The sequence below is a fragment of the Kwoniella newhampshirensis genome, chromosome 7, assembly GCF_039105145.1.
Source record: "Kwoniella newhampshirensis strain CBS 13917 chromosome 7, whole genome shotgun sequence".
Lineage (NCBI taxonomy): Eukaryota > Fungi > Basidiomycota > Tremellomycetes > Tremellales > Cryptococcaceae > Kwoniella > Kwoniella newhampshirensis.
In genome coordinates, this window is record NC_089961.1 from 939452 (window position 1) to 952992 (window position 13541).

At 50.4% G+C, this 13541-nt stretch overlaps 6 protein-coding genes across 6 annotated transcripts; 3 read left to right on the forward strand and 3 right to left on the reverse strand.

The window, feature by feature from the left end:
- Positions 1 to 157: 157 nt before the first annotated feature.
- Positions 158 to 2047, reverse strand: IAR55_004057 (uncharacterized protein; the record flags this gene model as incomplete). The annotated part of the gene is made up of 6 exons (XM_066947160.1): positions 158 to 918; positions 1048 to 1094; positions 1139 to 1262; positions 1325 to 1476; positions 1530 to 1914; positions 1978 to 2047. 6 exons carry the CDS (start codon positions 2045 to 2047, stop codon positions 158 to 160), a joined length of 1539 nt encoding a protein of 512 aa, XP_066802539.1.
- Positions 2048 to 2378: 331 nt separating this feature from the next.
- IAR55_004058 (uncharacterized protein) lies at positions 2379 to 5816 on the forward strand (the record flags this gene model as incomplete). Its single annotated transcript, XM_066947161.1, has 21 exons — positions 2379 to 2419; positions 2530 to 2544; positions 2619 to 2768; positions 2831 to 2864; positions 2932 to 3047; positions 3131 to 3203; positions 3266 to 3443; positions 3503 to 3776; positions 3827 to 4031; positions 4085 to 4238; positions 4301 to 4509; positions 4564 to 4578; positions 4640 to 4696; positions 4752 to 4811; positions 4874 to 4910; positions 4960 to 5047; positions 5110 to 5252; positions 5310 to 5436; positions 5499 to 5598; positions 5657 to 5669; positions 5734 to 5816. The coding sequence occupies 21 exons, from the start codon at positions 2379 to 2381 to the stop codon at positions 5814 to 5816; spliced, it is 2172 nt and encodes a 723-aa protein (XP_066802540.1).
- Positions 5817 to 6008: 192 nt separating this feature from the next.
- Positions 6009 to 7756, reverse strand: IAR55_004059 (uncharacterized protein; the record flags this gene model as incomplete). Its single annotated transcript, XM_066947162.1, has 5 exons — positions 6009 to 6309; positions 6393 to 6760; positions 6933 to 7125; positions 7216 to 7442; positions 7568 to 7756. The coding sequence occupies 5 exons, from the start codon at positions 7754 to 7756 to the stop codon at positions 6009 to 6011; spliced, it is 1278 nt and encodes a 425-aa protein (XP_066802541.1).
- Positions 7757 to 8041: 285 nt separating this feature from the next.
- On the forward strand, positions 8042 to 9447 carry IAR55_004060 (uncharacterized protein; the record flags this gene model as incomplete). The annotated part of the gene is made up of 4 exons (XM_066947163.1): positions 8042 to 8281; positions 8456 to 8646; positions 8824 to 9089; positions 9275 to 9447. 4 exons carry the CDS (start codon positions 8042 to 8044, stop codon positions 9445 to 9447), a joined length of 870 nt encoding a protein of 289 aa, XP_066802542.1.
- Positions 9448 to 9743: 296 nt separating this feature from the next.
- Positions 9744 to 11911, reverse strand: IAR55_004061 (uncharacterized protein; the record flags this gene model as incomplete). The annotated part of the gene is made up of 11 exons (XM_066947164.1): positions 9744 to 9788; positions 9858 to 10216; positions 10288 to 10642; positions 10705 to 10727; positions 10783 to 10837; positions 10890 to 11123; positions 11189 to 11254; positions 11316 to 11449; positions 11514 to 11521; positions 11604 to 11824; positions 11888 to 11911. 11 exons carry the CDS (start codon positions 11909 to 11911, stop codon positions 9744 to 9746), a joined length of 1524 nt encoding a protein of 507 aa, XP_066802543.1.
- Positions 11912 to 12902: 991 nt separating this feature from the next.
- IAR55_004062 (uncharacterized protein) lies at positions 12903 to 13499 on the forward strand (the record flags this gene model as incomplete). The annotated part of the gene is made up of 2 exons (XM_066947165.1): positions 12903 to 13354; positions 13454 to 13499. 2 exons carry the CDS (start codon positions 12903 to 12905, stop codon positions 13497 to 13499), a joined length of 498 nt encoding a protein of 165 aa, XP_066802544.1.
- Positions 13500 to 13541: the final 42 nt, after the last annotated feature.

A 13541-nucleotide genomic window follows, 5' to 3' on the forward strand; every position in this document is an offset into this window, starting at 1 on the left:
CACCAACTCTCATTTGTAGAATAGAAAAGAGAAACCGGGCTGATTTGTCATTACATTTTATGCATGTCGTCATGATCATGATCGTTTGTGTGGTTATCCTACTAGTACCAATACCAAAATACATTGAGAGTGGCAGAGCAGCCAAGAGGAAGGGAAGTTAGAAGACCACGCTGAGCACGGCTTCTTCATCGACTTCATCGGCGTCCATGGTGATGTCTGACGGAACATGATGCACGATTGGGGAGGATGTCATGGGCTTACCGAGATCCGCATCGCCGTCCTCTGCAATGCTTTCCTCCTCATCGCCATCGTCTTCACTGTCGTCATCGTCAATGTCATCATCCTCATTGTCGTCTTCCTCCTCTTCTTCTGCAGATTCGTCTTCCGCTTCGCTCTCCTCAGCCTCTCCGTCGTCAGAGATGACCCCAGGAGATCCCTGATCAAATTCGATGAATTCCGTTTGCTCTTCGAAGCCACCTTCTTTCTCTTTGCCTTCTTTTGGTCTTGCGTGTTGCTCCTCTTGGACATCCATTCTCCCTTTCTCCGCTCTGAGTACATGTCTGAGCCCACACTTCCCCTTCCTTGAGCATGTTCCTTTCTCTCTGTATTCTTGACACTCCCAGACGTGTAATTCTGGACAAGTACCCGCCTCGTTGTCGCACCATCCATCCCGAGCAAAAGCTTGACATACAGGAGCATCGTCGGATACTTTGACGTGCGGATATGGACAGTTAGGCTTAGAACAGGATGAGGTGGCTTGGAACCTGACGCAGGAAGGGGTATTATGAGGTGAAGGAGTATGTGAGAGTGGACAAGCGGAAGGACCAAGCTCGCATTGCCCACGGAGTGATCGCGGGCATATTGCTACTCGGTTGGGATCGTGCTTGTTAGAACAGGTCAGACCAAAGTTACAACGGCCTACATGTCAGTATAGTAGTTTAGCAGTGCGTCGGATTGGAAGGAGAGAAGAGGAAGAACAAAACGGAATAATAGAAAACCAGCAAGGTCCAAAGGTCAGTCGCTCCCTTTGTAGTCCGCGCAACGCACCCGTCTTGGTGAAGTATCGGCAAAATTGATCGCCTCTCGTTGTGCTTCTCATATTCAGCAATGAACATCTATCTATGGAGAATCCACTCACCCTTGTCGCCTCAATATCAGATTCCCCCTGGACGTTCGCTTGTATCTCCCGCCACCGAAACTCAAACTCTTGCGCGTTGGAGTGTATCCTCCTACCATACTCGATGGCCCACTCGGTGACGCTTCTACACGATGACGGTGTTTGCTCCACTTTCTCGTAGAGTCGAAAGGAAAGGAAGTCTCTCACCTCCAATCCTCGTGAGCTTCTTGCCGTCCTGCTCGAACTGGAAAATGATGCCATCAATGACCACTTGCTTCGAGCCATTCGAGGCGGCTATTGTCGAGTTCAAGACTTGTATCTGCGGGGGAGGTTTGGGTCGTTGTGTACGCAATTTGGCCCTGCACAGCTGCAAGTCAAAATCCGTGTGATTGCGCGCTTTCCTTATACTGACCTCTTCTCGGTAGTCATCAAGCTCATATTTCCCGTCCTCCCCTTCCCTTTCACCCATGTCGTGTTCGTATCTGAAATCGAAGTCGTTGCAGCAGGAGCCTTGGAAGCTGACGAGAGCGGGACCTCCCCAATCTCCTTGTCGATCCTGCTGAGCTCGCTTGGCCCAGCCGGATGATCTATTGAAGCTGAGCTTGAAGGCCTGGAAGGTTCAGCTGAAGAGGAGGGCTTGCTAGAGGCGGTCCTGAAGTCTAAAGCATAAGATCCACCTCTACCTCTTCCACGACCTCTTCCTCGTGGTACAGAAGCGAGATATCCTCTAGTTGCAGGTCTTCCTCTATAAGGGTGGAAGGAAGGTTGACTCGTCGTTGAGTGGCGAGATATGGCTCCTAAGGAAAGGTGATTGAATCAGCGACACAGAAGTCGAGTGACACAGATGAAGGAGAGCTTACCTGATAGCTTTGCTATTTCCTGCTGTAAGAGCCATTTCTGTCTTTCTTGAGGAGTCGTGACTGGTGCCATGTCGAAAGGGTGTGGAGACAAGTCGAGTGTTGTACAAGTCAAGAGTATCAAGGAGAATGGTAAGAAGAGAGGTGTTTGTTGTTGATGATCATGATGAGTAGTAAAACGGATTGTGAGTGCTTCCGACTGGATGAAAACTTCCCAAAGTGGCAATCAAAGAAAGAGGTCTGTGCGTAGTAGTCAGTCCAGAGAGGTTCCTTTGGGATGGATGATCCGAGTGTATATGTATGGATCCGATGATGCTCATGCAGATACAACCATTGATCAGAAATACATCTGCCTTTCTCTTCCTTCTCTCTACCCTCACATTCATGACCCACAAGCCAGAACGATGTTCTTCTCAGACGATTTGTTGACCAGTAAGAAAGGATCGTGAGTTCTCATCATATCTCTGTGGCACTGACTCGTGTGGCGCCAATGAAGAAAAGCACGGGGGAAACGCTGACGAGACGCTTCTCCACTATCTCTTTCCTCTTGGTCAGGTTTGGAATAGTCTGGTAAGTCTGCTCCCGACTGGGAACCCTAAAGTCTCCACCAAAGCAGACGATGACTCTACGCTTCCCATTTCTAGGCTGATGGCCACGCTTGGTCCACGCAATAAGAAGATTACGAGGAAACAACTGACAGCGGTCGACCTCGCCAAGACATGCGACCTCATAGCCCAGCCTCCTGAGCCTCTGGCTTTGAGATTGAGCGGAGCTCTGTTGGTAGGAGTAGCGAGGTGGGTGTAGCTGGGAAGTGAACGTACCTGTCATAAAGCCAGACAGCTGAGGTACAGCATAGGGTCTACAATCAGAACTACGAGATCTTCTACTCGGTCAGTGTCTTCCTTTTTCCGCAATCGGGAGGAAGAACACGTTAGCTGATCACCCGAAACAAATCAGGACGTCAGCACGTTCCACTCCAAGCTTCGTCGCTCGATTGAGACAGACTTCAATGCGACCACCACCGGACCTGGCTCAGCTTCCGGCGTCGACCTTCCTAGCGGAGGTAAAAGCAAGTGAGCACAGCCCTGGAAAGATCTCATTGTTTTGTGCATATATCTTGGCTAATACAATCACTCATGTTCTCTTGTTCCCTTAGACCTGATCAGATCACTTTTGCAGCGTCAGATTTCCTTTGGGACACGGATTTCGATTTTGAGTTTCGACACGTCGTCCGTTCACTCCTTCACAGATCTACTATCTATCCAGACTGACGATGTCAATTCGATCACAGGACTGGAACAATCCTTTCGGTACCGGTCGTAAACGTCGGGCATCTTCACAGCTTTCTTCCCAAGCTACTCAGACATCCCAACAGGAGGCGGAAGAACAGGAGGAAGAGGATGACCAGGACCAGGACCAGGATGAAGAAGAAGGGTCGGAACGGGGACGAGACTATAAGAGGAAAAAACGTATGTCAGCTAATTCTGTCTATATGTCAAGGTACCATTCAGCTGAAGATATATATAAGTCACAGCATCTCCTGCCTTGGGTGCATTTGATCGTCTCACCAAGACTCGTACCTCGATTCATCATCCTTCCGATACCACTGGCGCCAACCTCTATGCCAGTCTTGACGTTCCTTTCGGTGAAGAGGTTGATTTGGGGCTTGACCTCAACTTCGACGCACCTGCAGGGGCTAATGATAGTTTCTCTGGTCCTTCGGGCAGAGGCTTAGAGCTTCCTCACAACGAAGACGTGGGTGCAGGGCTGTTCGATGCAGGTTTCGACATGCTAGGAGAGCAGTGAGCTTCCGCTTTTTCGTTCTGAAGGTCTCGTGCTGACACAATTGCAGACCAATCCCAGTTGGATCTCGTCAAGGCAGTCTTGCTCCTCACGAAGATGGTGCCATCCGAAGAGAGGTATCGGCACCCCAAAGTACATTAAGGCGAAGCCATGCAGAGGGGAGTCTTGCAGGATCACATGGAGATCTAGTTATCAACATCGATGCCAGCAAGAAGAAGAGAACCAAGAAGGTCAAAAAGGTCACTTTCGATTCGGTAAGCTGTCCCAGACTATGTAACACGAGATTGAGCTCATAGGATTTGTTCAGGAAATCGAGCTCAGTCAGGATGAAGAACGAAACGTCAGGCGTCGTTACGCGGCAGCGATGGAGGAGCAAAGATCCGACTTACAGGCCAAGGAGTCGGAGAAGACGGTGGCACACCGAGCGACCGCCATGGTCGACAGCCTAGGAGGACTCCGATGTTGGTACCGTCACCTGTCAGCGACTATTGACGGGGGAAGAGCTGAAATAAAACTGTTGCAGTCTTCGATCCCGAAATGAATGCAATGTTTTCGGACATTGCCAAAGTTCCAAAATTCAAGTGGGAACTCGACATGGCAGCTCATCGTCTGGGTAAACAGCTAGAGATTATCGAAGAAGAAGAAGGTGAACAGTTTGATCAACCAGACCAACCACAAGGAGAAGCGTTCGACGTCTTCGGAGGGGGAATGCTAGATGCACAGAATATGGATGTAAGTGTTCTATCAATCGAAGTCGACCGCTGCCTGACTGACGGACAAACATAGGTTGGATACCAAGATGTAAGCTTTCTCAATGGTCATATGCGACGACTTTGTCTCTCAGGGATCACTCGAAATGCAGGTTTTCCAAGATTATGAGATCCCGATCCGTGATCCCAGTGTCAGGCAAGGTAGTGAGGTCCGCATCACTCTCTTGTCGTAACATTACGATGGCTGAAAGACCGATCGAGTAGGCTCTCGACCTTGAATACGCACGCCGTGCCAATCGGCAAAGCCAACAAGGTCCTCTCCCGGTGAGGCCTGCTATTGATCAAGAGCCAACTGGAGCGCTGATCACCCCACAAATAACGAAAAGTGGGAAGAACGTGCGCGAGCTCGATCTGTCACTCCTGGTGAGCGAGATCGAACTCTGCCGTCCTCCAGATGACTCGCCGCTCATAGGATGTACGACAGGCTTCCACAACGCTGCAGACTCGTCTTTTTCCGCCACTTCGCTCAGGCTCAGTATCATGACCCCTCAAGAAGCACGGTACGTCCGTAGTGCTCTACGTCGCCAAGATCCGCCGAAGCTAATCCAATTCTATACGAAAGCCTGCGACTCAACAGTCGAGGAGGATCGACACCCGGCCTCAAGTCTGCACAAGGTCGCGGTCGACGCTCAGGATCGCTGGTCAGTGACCGAGCAGACGACGATCCCCTTCTGCTGGTCACAGGTCACGATAGTGACTTTGAGCGTGAGTACGACTTGCTTTGCTTCGTCAGAGGCAATGGATGTTCTTGACGACTTGCAGTTTTTACGGAAGACTTCGACTTGGAATCTCTCCCTGCTTCTCAGCAAGCTAGACTTGAGGAACTGCCAAAAGCTTTCCGTCCTGAAATGCTTGCGACACTTGAAAAGCAATGTCGAGACTTCTTCACGTGAGCTTGCGAGCCTTGTCTACTACCGCCGATTCGACGCTGGAGCTGACCCTGTTTTCCAGATATGTTGAGAGAAAGATGATCACGCTCGACACCGAAGAGCTTGCATTCACAGATGTGGCGCCAGTCAGTAGTACCAAGCATGTCGCCGCCCTTGCCTTTGTGAGCACTATAGCAATCCTCGATTCGGACGCCAAGCTGACGATGCAATACATATTAGTACGACTGTCTCAGTGAGTGTTCATCCAATGTTTGCCCCATAGCTATACGACCTAACCTACGCCCCTTGGCTTGCAGCTCTTGTCACGAAGAAGATCCTGTCTGTCAACCAGCCAACCCCATGGGAGAACATCGAGATCCGCTTCGCCGTCGAAGTGTGAAATTAGCAGGTCTGCCGCAACCCCGTCAGAAACAACTCTTCACTTTTCACTTTTCATTCGTCGTTCGACATCATTGAGCCCCCATCAGTGTTAATATGAAAGCTCAATCATTCGTTACATGCCAAACAAAGGTCAATTTCTGTTCTGTATCAACCTATGCCGTCATTGCAATGCATCGATCATGTCCATGTCTCACTCATCCCCGGACAGAGGTAGTCCGACGTCCTTTAAGCCTTTTCCACCCAACAACATTCCTCCACTCTCACCTCTGATTCCCATCCCACTATCACTCATCTCGATATCCGCTCCTCCTATCTGGGTTCTCCCGGGTACCGTCACTCGCGGTGAGAGGGGTTTTCGTCCGCCAGAACCTGGCTGGATAATATCCCCAAAGACCATATCACGGTCGGCGGCTGCTGTTGCTGCTTTGAGCGTTTTGGCTGCCTTGGCAGCTGCTTCTGATACTTCTTTCTCCTGTTTCCATTTCATATACCTATACCAAACGAGTCAGTCCGAAGCCGAATGAATTCATACGAAGATGCTAAGAGAGCCCAAAGCGATGTCAATGAGACTCACAAAGCGGTACCAGGGATCTTTTCTGGATTGGTACATTGTTTCAACCTCTTATCAACCTCTTTGACCTTTTTCAAACCCATCTCCTCTCCACCATCCCCTATCATCCTCTCAATCTTCTCCAAGATCCCTACCAATCCCGCCCTCTCAATCCCATAGGGTAAACCGTCCTCATCATTTTTCGAAAGAGAGGCGTATCGTTCATTCAGAAATGAATCGATGAGAGATTGATTGGCGAGTCTGATACACGCGAGGGAGATTTGGGAAGGGGTGTAGATGAATTCAGCGTCGGTGAGAAGCGAGCTTGATAGGTGGGCGAGAGCTATCGGAAGGGCTTTTTGGATGAGGTCCAGGGGTGAATTTGGTTGGTTCTGCGAGTACAAAGGTCCTGTCAGCGACGATTCCACCTTGTTACGCGAAGATCGCGCTACACCCTGCTCCCTCTTCTTCACACCATCTCCTTCCGATCGCTCCCGCTGTCGAAACTAGTACGCCCAACAATCTCACGCAGAGGAATCCACTCCGAGCAGGTTGAGTACCCACCTGCATATCCAAGCTCCATCCCCTCAAAGCCTTTTCCCCGCTCCGCACCCAGAACTCGAACCCGAGTGATTGAGCTACGAGAAACTCGGTATCAAGGACGTCTGCAGGTGTCAATTTCGAGAATTTCGAGATGAAGTCGTCGATTGGGACGGGGTAATTCGTTGTTTTGGCAGCCAAGAAAAGGCAGGTCGGCCTACAGGATCGGATGTCTCTTCAGCCTCGCCCATCGTTCAGGTCCTGTGAGATGCTACATCGCGCTATATTCTTCTGAGAGATCACTCACATTATATTCTTAGGATGCCATTCCATCACGCTGTTTTTCAGGTAAAACCTCTTGAGATAGCTGATCGCGGTCGATTCCACCACCTCTGGAAGCCCGAAGCCATGTCGGCATATCTTTGAGATCTGAGAGCAGTAGAATCGGAGTAGGAGAAGCTCGTCCTTCACTGTCAGGTAGGTCGTGGATGAGGGAGGGTTCGTGAACTCGTGTCCTAGTGATACTTGAGCTTCCTGGTGGTTGTCAGGTGCTTGTCAGCGACAATTCGGACAAAGAAGGACATTGGCAAGACATCAATGTATAAGATGAGGCGGGTTCACTTTGGAAAAAGAAACGAGTGCTGCCGCCCGATACACACCTTTTCGAGCTCGGTATTTCGCGTGACAACTTCTACAGACCGTTGATTCAGCTGTTCTCGGATTTGAGCGAGAGATGAGGGCGAGTACCGCCAGTGTCGGAATTGAGAGGTTTCGTGATATGGTGATGGAGCCGGGACGAGGGTGGATGAGGTCGAAGGACCTGCTTCAGGTTGAGAGGGGAGGGTCATACTTGTGCGGTCTCCAGGGGCGAGTGATATTGATGTTCCTGTCGCTTTGAAGCTTGATTGTATCCTGTATTGACGGATCGTAGATGGAGGACCGTTGGTGGTCAACAATGCCGAGATAACCAGATGTCAGGATTGAGTAGTGGTGACCTCGGACAAAGTGGTGACAACATGACGACAGCGCAACTGATTCTCTCATTTGAACGCATTCCATTCTACATACATCTCACCAGTCAACGACGTTATCCTCAACAACCTAGACCGTCACATAGACCCTCTCACATCGCCATGCGCACGAACGCACTCGCCATCCTCACCCCACTCCTCCTTCTGCTTCCACACACATACTCTTTCTCATGCAGTCCTTCAGCCGGTTCGCTACCTTACGATCTCACACCGCTCTCTGGGCTCCGACAAACGAGCAAGGGAACGAGTACACCGCCGACGACTTCCGAGGCGAAGGTATACATGGAGCTTTGTGCAGAGGGTGGATTGGGGAAGGAAGAAGGGCTGTCGGATGAAGATCAGGTGGGTTCGAGTCGGGTGGTGCAGATGTTGTGTGAACGCTACTTTGATCAGGATGCCATGCTGCGCGAGGACTCGTCCTCTTCGTCACCATGTTTTCCCGGTCTTGCGTATCGTATCTCGTCGCTAGACATGTGCACTGACAAGCTTGCTTTTTCGCTCTTCTCATCATGATAGTGCCCACCGAACACACGCGTTTGCGCCAAGTTACTGAATCACAAACCATCAGCCTCTGAGCCGGACAGGATCACCGCCGTCATTCCTTTCTGGTCGACTACCACGCCCGACGATGATGTCTATACAACGCCTATGGGAGAGAAGGGGTTGCACGGCTTGAAGATATATGTCCAAGGAGGGGATTATGGCGGGTGAGTGAGGGAGTGGTTCCAGTGACGAATTCCGCCTATTCTACCTGAGTTCATTCATCACTCTTGACCACACCGTCGAAAACAGTTTGTGATCTTCTTAGACCTTCTTGAGACTTACCTCCGCATCTTCCTCTCGCAATCCAAGACTAGAGCTGATGATAACATCCTGTTTCACAGCGTCCGACAACGTCTCAACTTATCCCTCATATGCGACACCTCAGCAACAGCGGCCAACCCAACGTTCGTATCCTACACCGCCGGTCTGCTTTCTCTCGAATGGGCAAGTCCTAACGCATGTCCTCGGAGTGACGAGCCGCTCCCACCTGACGAGGACGGCGACAGCGGTAGTAGTGGCGGTAACGGTAGTGGGGGAGGGTTCTTCTCCTTCCTCAGATGGTTGTTCTGGTTGTTGTTCATTGGGTTGATCCTTTATTTCGCAATTGGTGAGTGATACCCGTTCATTGCTCTGCTCCTAACACCGTTTTTATTTTATCCTTCTTTCACTCCACTCAAGGTCGCCCGACCACCAACTTGAAAACGGGGTTCATACAGAATGAGGCCCATCACCTCTTCCGGCCTGCGAAAATCGAACAGAGCTATGACTAATCTATTACATCTCACCCCGCAGGCATATTCTACAATCATCAACAATACTCTGCGAGAGGATGGGATCTGATCCCTCATCGAGATTTCTGGCGAGAAGTGCCTGTCTTACTCCAAGATCTGTTCTCACACCTATTCGCAGGTGTGAGAGGCGGGTCGGGCGGTGGTGGTCGCGGTGGCTACAACTCGCTCGGCTAGGCTTCGGGTGGACATGTGAAGTAGATTAGATGTTTGCGCCTTCGTACCGATCGATGATATTTGTGAATGATGTTGTTCTGCAAGCTTTGCATGTCCGGTGGGTTGGGAGAATGCGATTGAGGTCTAGCTGGGTGACTTGACATACTCTGTTGAAACGTAACATGTCCTGGTGCTGAGATTGCTAATCTATATTGCATTCACCAGCGCATCTATCTATAAGAGACTACAAACTTCCATGCACCCAATGTATCAAGGCTGCAATCCACTCGTCAACCTCTCTGACCTGCTATAATCCATTAAATATTGGCCTTGATCTTTCCCCAGAGACCCTCAGCTTCAGGCTAGAGAGGAAATCACATTAGTATCAGTCTTCCTTGCTAGTCCCCGAAATGAAACTCGAAGCACCTCACCCCTTGAGGAATATCCTCCGAAGAGCCAGACCTGAAATCCATATCTGCATACTCGACGACCTTGGTCCTGTGGATGATCTTGTATCCGAACAACAAAACCAAAAAGAATGGGACCGGGAAATAATTGGTGATGAATCCCGAGGTGTTGAAGTGTTGGATGAAGTTGGAGAAACCGCTGAACATGATGACGATGACACAGACGGTGAGTCCGTACCAACTGAGATAAGGCTGGAGAGGAGCTCGATAGGGTAAGATCGAGCGACTGATCTCTTGGATCTTGAGACCTTTGTGCCATCGGATACTGGTCGTGAGAACACAGGACCAGGAGATGATACCGCATACAGCTGTCATGTTACCGACTGACGACGACACACATTTGGTCAGCAGAAGAACATGACACGAAGCCCGGCCGTGATCATGCGTCACTCACAATACCCGAAGACAGTTCCGGCAGAATGCCCCGAATCCGCCGCCATGAACGACAGCAGACTGAAAGCAGCTGAAACGCAAACACAGACCCAGGGCAGGCCATCAGACCTCGTCTTGCCGAGATACTTGGTGAACCATCGAGGAGAGTGACCTCGGATGGTCAAGGCGTAGAGAGATCGACTGGAGATGTAAAGATCGGCACAAGCGGACGACCAAGCCGATGTGAGAAGAGCCGCATTGACGATGGAAGGGAGGACAGAGATCCCTGCATTCTTCATGGCGATGACAAAGGGAGATTTGGCAGCGGTCGAGGCGAGATCCAGCGATGGGTCGGTAGGCGAGACGAGGAGGCCGATCTGAAATGAAATCGAGTTAGGTCTTTCCGTCCATTTCTGACATGCGAGGACAAGCAACTCACGAGGAAAGCGCTGGTGAGATAGACTGAGTAAAGTCTTTAGTACTCTGGTTCGACAGCCACCATGGACATTACACTCACACAAAGCAAGTCTGATCCAAACGCTCTTGATGGCCCTTGGCACGGATCGACGAGGCTAGATGAACAATGTCAGTGATCTGATCCTTTCAAGTCCCGAGCTTACTCACATCCATCGTCTCGGCGGCAGCGATGGCAGTGATCTCACTACCGATGAATGCGAACGCAGCACTGATCAAGACCGAGAAGAATCCCAAGAACCGTCCCTTTGCACCTTCAATTCCTTTGTATTGGACGAAACCGCCCGTCTCGTTCCAGAACCGGAAACCGATCGTCTCGTGATTCGGGCCACCACCGGAGGTGATGATGATACCGGCAATGATGAGACCGACGATCGTGATGACCTGTATCCGGGTGATATGTCAAGCGTCGCCCTTCGATTTGGCGCCAAATGAAGCTACCAACATACCTTGATGGATGCGAACCAGAACTCGGCTTCACCGTAGACTCGTGTTCCAGCAAAGTTGATCGCCCACTGATATCATCATGGCGCTCTATTAGCATATGTCTTCGGAATCAACAGTACTTTGACTTACCACAACGATGAGCAGCAGGCCGACCCACATCGCATTGTTACAGATACCCGCTGTACAAGTAGCATCGCCCTTTCCCTTAGGAGTCCAGTAGGAGATGAGTACGGCAGAAGCTGAGATCTCGGCAGGAAGAACGACTGGATCGTCCTGTCAGCAATTCGAACATGCAATCTGATCGTCACAGAGGGAGACAGAACTGACTGATATAGCTGTGGAAAGAGTCATCGACATACGTCAGTTGTTTTGGCCCAATTCCGCGACCACCCACCAGACTATTACGATCACACTCACTTGAACCACCACAACCAACCCATCGCAAAACCCATTTCTCGCGACACGAATCGTCCAGCAAGGGCATACTGACCACCAGGAATCGGGAACTGCGCGACCATCTCTCCGAGAGCGGTCATAACGGCGAACAGGAGTGAACCCATCACGCAGTATCCGATGAGAAGACCGGCTGGACCACCGTTCTCTAGATCTCCTGCAGTTCCTAGGAAAAGACCGGTACCCTGTGTGTCGAAGTGGTTTGTCAGCTTATGGTGCTATAAAGGCAACAAAGAGGAAGGACATACAATGACACCTCCGATGGCAATCATTTGGCTTTGTTTCCGGTCAGCGATGCAATCGATGACGATGACGAGATCTTCAGATCTCCTTGGTGGTGATGTAGAAAGTGATGACTCACACATGTCGGGGCTAAACACGGACAGCGATCAGCAGGTGCGCAACTCACGAGTTCCGTCTGTGTTCGACACACCTTTAAAGTCCTCTTCAGACCATTGTGAGGTGTCATATCCGCCGGGTCCTCGACCGTGGCCAACTGTACTTGCTCCTCTGAGGTGTATTTCTCCCCCTAGAGGAAGAGGGGTCATCAGCAGACGCCCGTACAATGATCGTCCAAACAGCCATCGTCAAGTGATGACAGGAGCAGGGGATCGTACTGACCTCGCCAGCTGATCGGTCGAACTTGTGCGACATCTTGGTGATGCTTTGATATGGGAGACGCGGTCGAAAGAGTGGAGAGGAAGAAAGAAGACGGGAATGGTGTACTTTTGGTCAAGACAGATCTATCGATAATAATATACTATATACAAAGCTGTCAGTCATGTCCTGGCGACCATACCCCTTCCTTCTTGCCCAAGATAGGATAGATAAGGATATCCGACACCTGGTCGGCCAAGACGGATCGTGACCGCGTTGCAGATGTGAGGTTATGAGCCTGAACCAACAACAACAACAATAGCATTTGAATCGATCGCAGGTGATTGTTGTCACTATTGTTGCAGGTTGAGCGATAAAGTTCCGTTTTCAAAAATCCTTATCTCTGGACCCTGAACCCATGTCGGACTGAACGGGATATCTGCCGATGAGCGCGGGATCTTCGGTTCAAGGAGATAGGATGTCACCTGTGATTGAGCACGAAGATCACAAAGATGGGATGATTAGATGGGGTTTCAATCAATACGTTCATTCACCCTCAAGCTGAGACTCACTCACAGCAAGCTGACCTCGTAGCATACCAACATCAGCTTCTCAGATCCGCGCCCACCGATCAGGAGACACGGCGCACATCACCACACTTACATCATGTCGACCGCTATCGACTCCAACGAACCTACCATCCTCATCACAGCCGGTCCATATCAATTCCTCTCGGTCCTCCACACCACCCTCGCACCATCAACGTGCACCTTGTTCCTCTCCCTGTTACCTTATACCCAGAAACTGATCCATGTCAGATGGTCAGGCGAGGGGATGTGGATTCCATTAGGGTACGAATCGCAGCTCAGAGTCCCATACGAGAACCATACCTCTCACCCGGCACCGGGAGAACTCATCTTCTATCCACCAGGAGGGATATCAGAGGCTGAATTTCTGATGGCGTATGGAGGTGTGAGCTTTAGTTCGAAGATGGGTCAATTGGCAGGTAATCATTTCTTGACGATAGTGGATGGGAAGGAGAATCTGAGGAAGTTGGGCGAAAAGACATTGTGGGAAGGAGCTCAGGATGTCAAGTTTGAGTTGGCAGATGACAAGACGTGAGTATTCGAGCGCCATCGAGACATCCCTAACTAGAGCTGGGAGTATGTGTGGAGTCAATGCTGACTCGGACTGACCTCGTCACTGTCACTCCACAGTATTGAACAATTCAGACAAAACCGAAAAACAGCCGCGAAACTGTAACCTAGCAACACGGATATCATGCATTGAGGATATCATATTGCC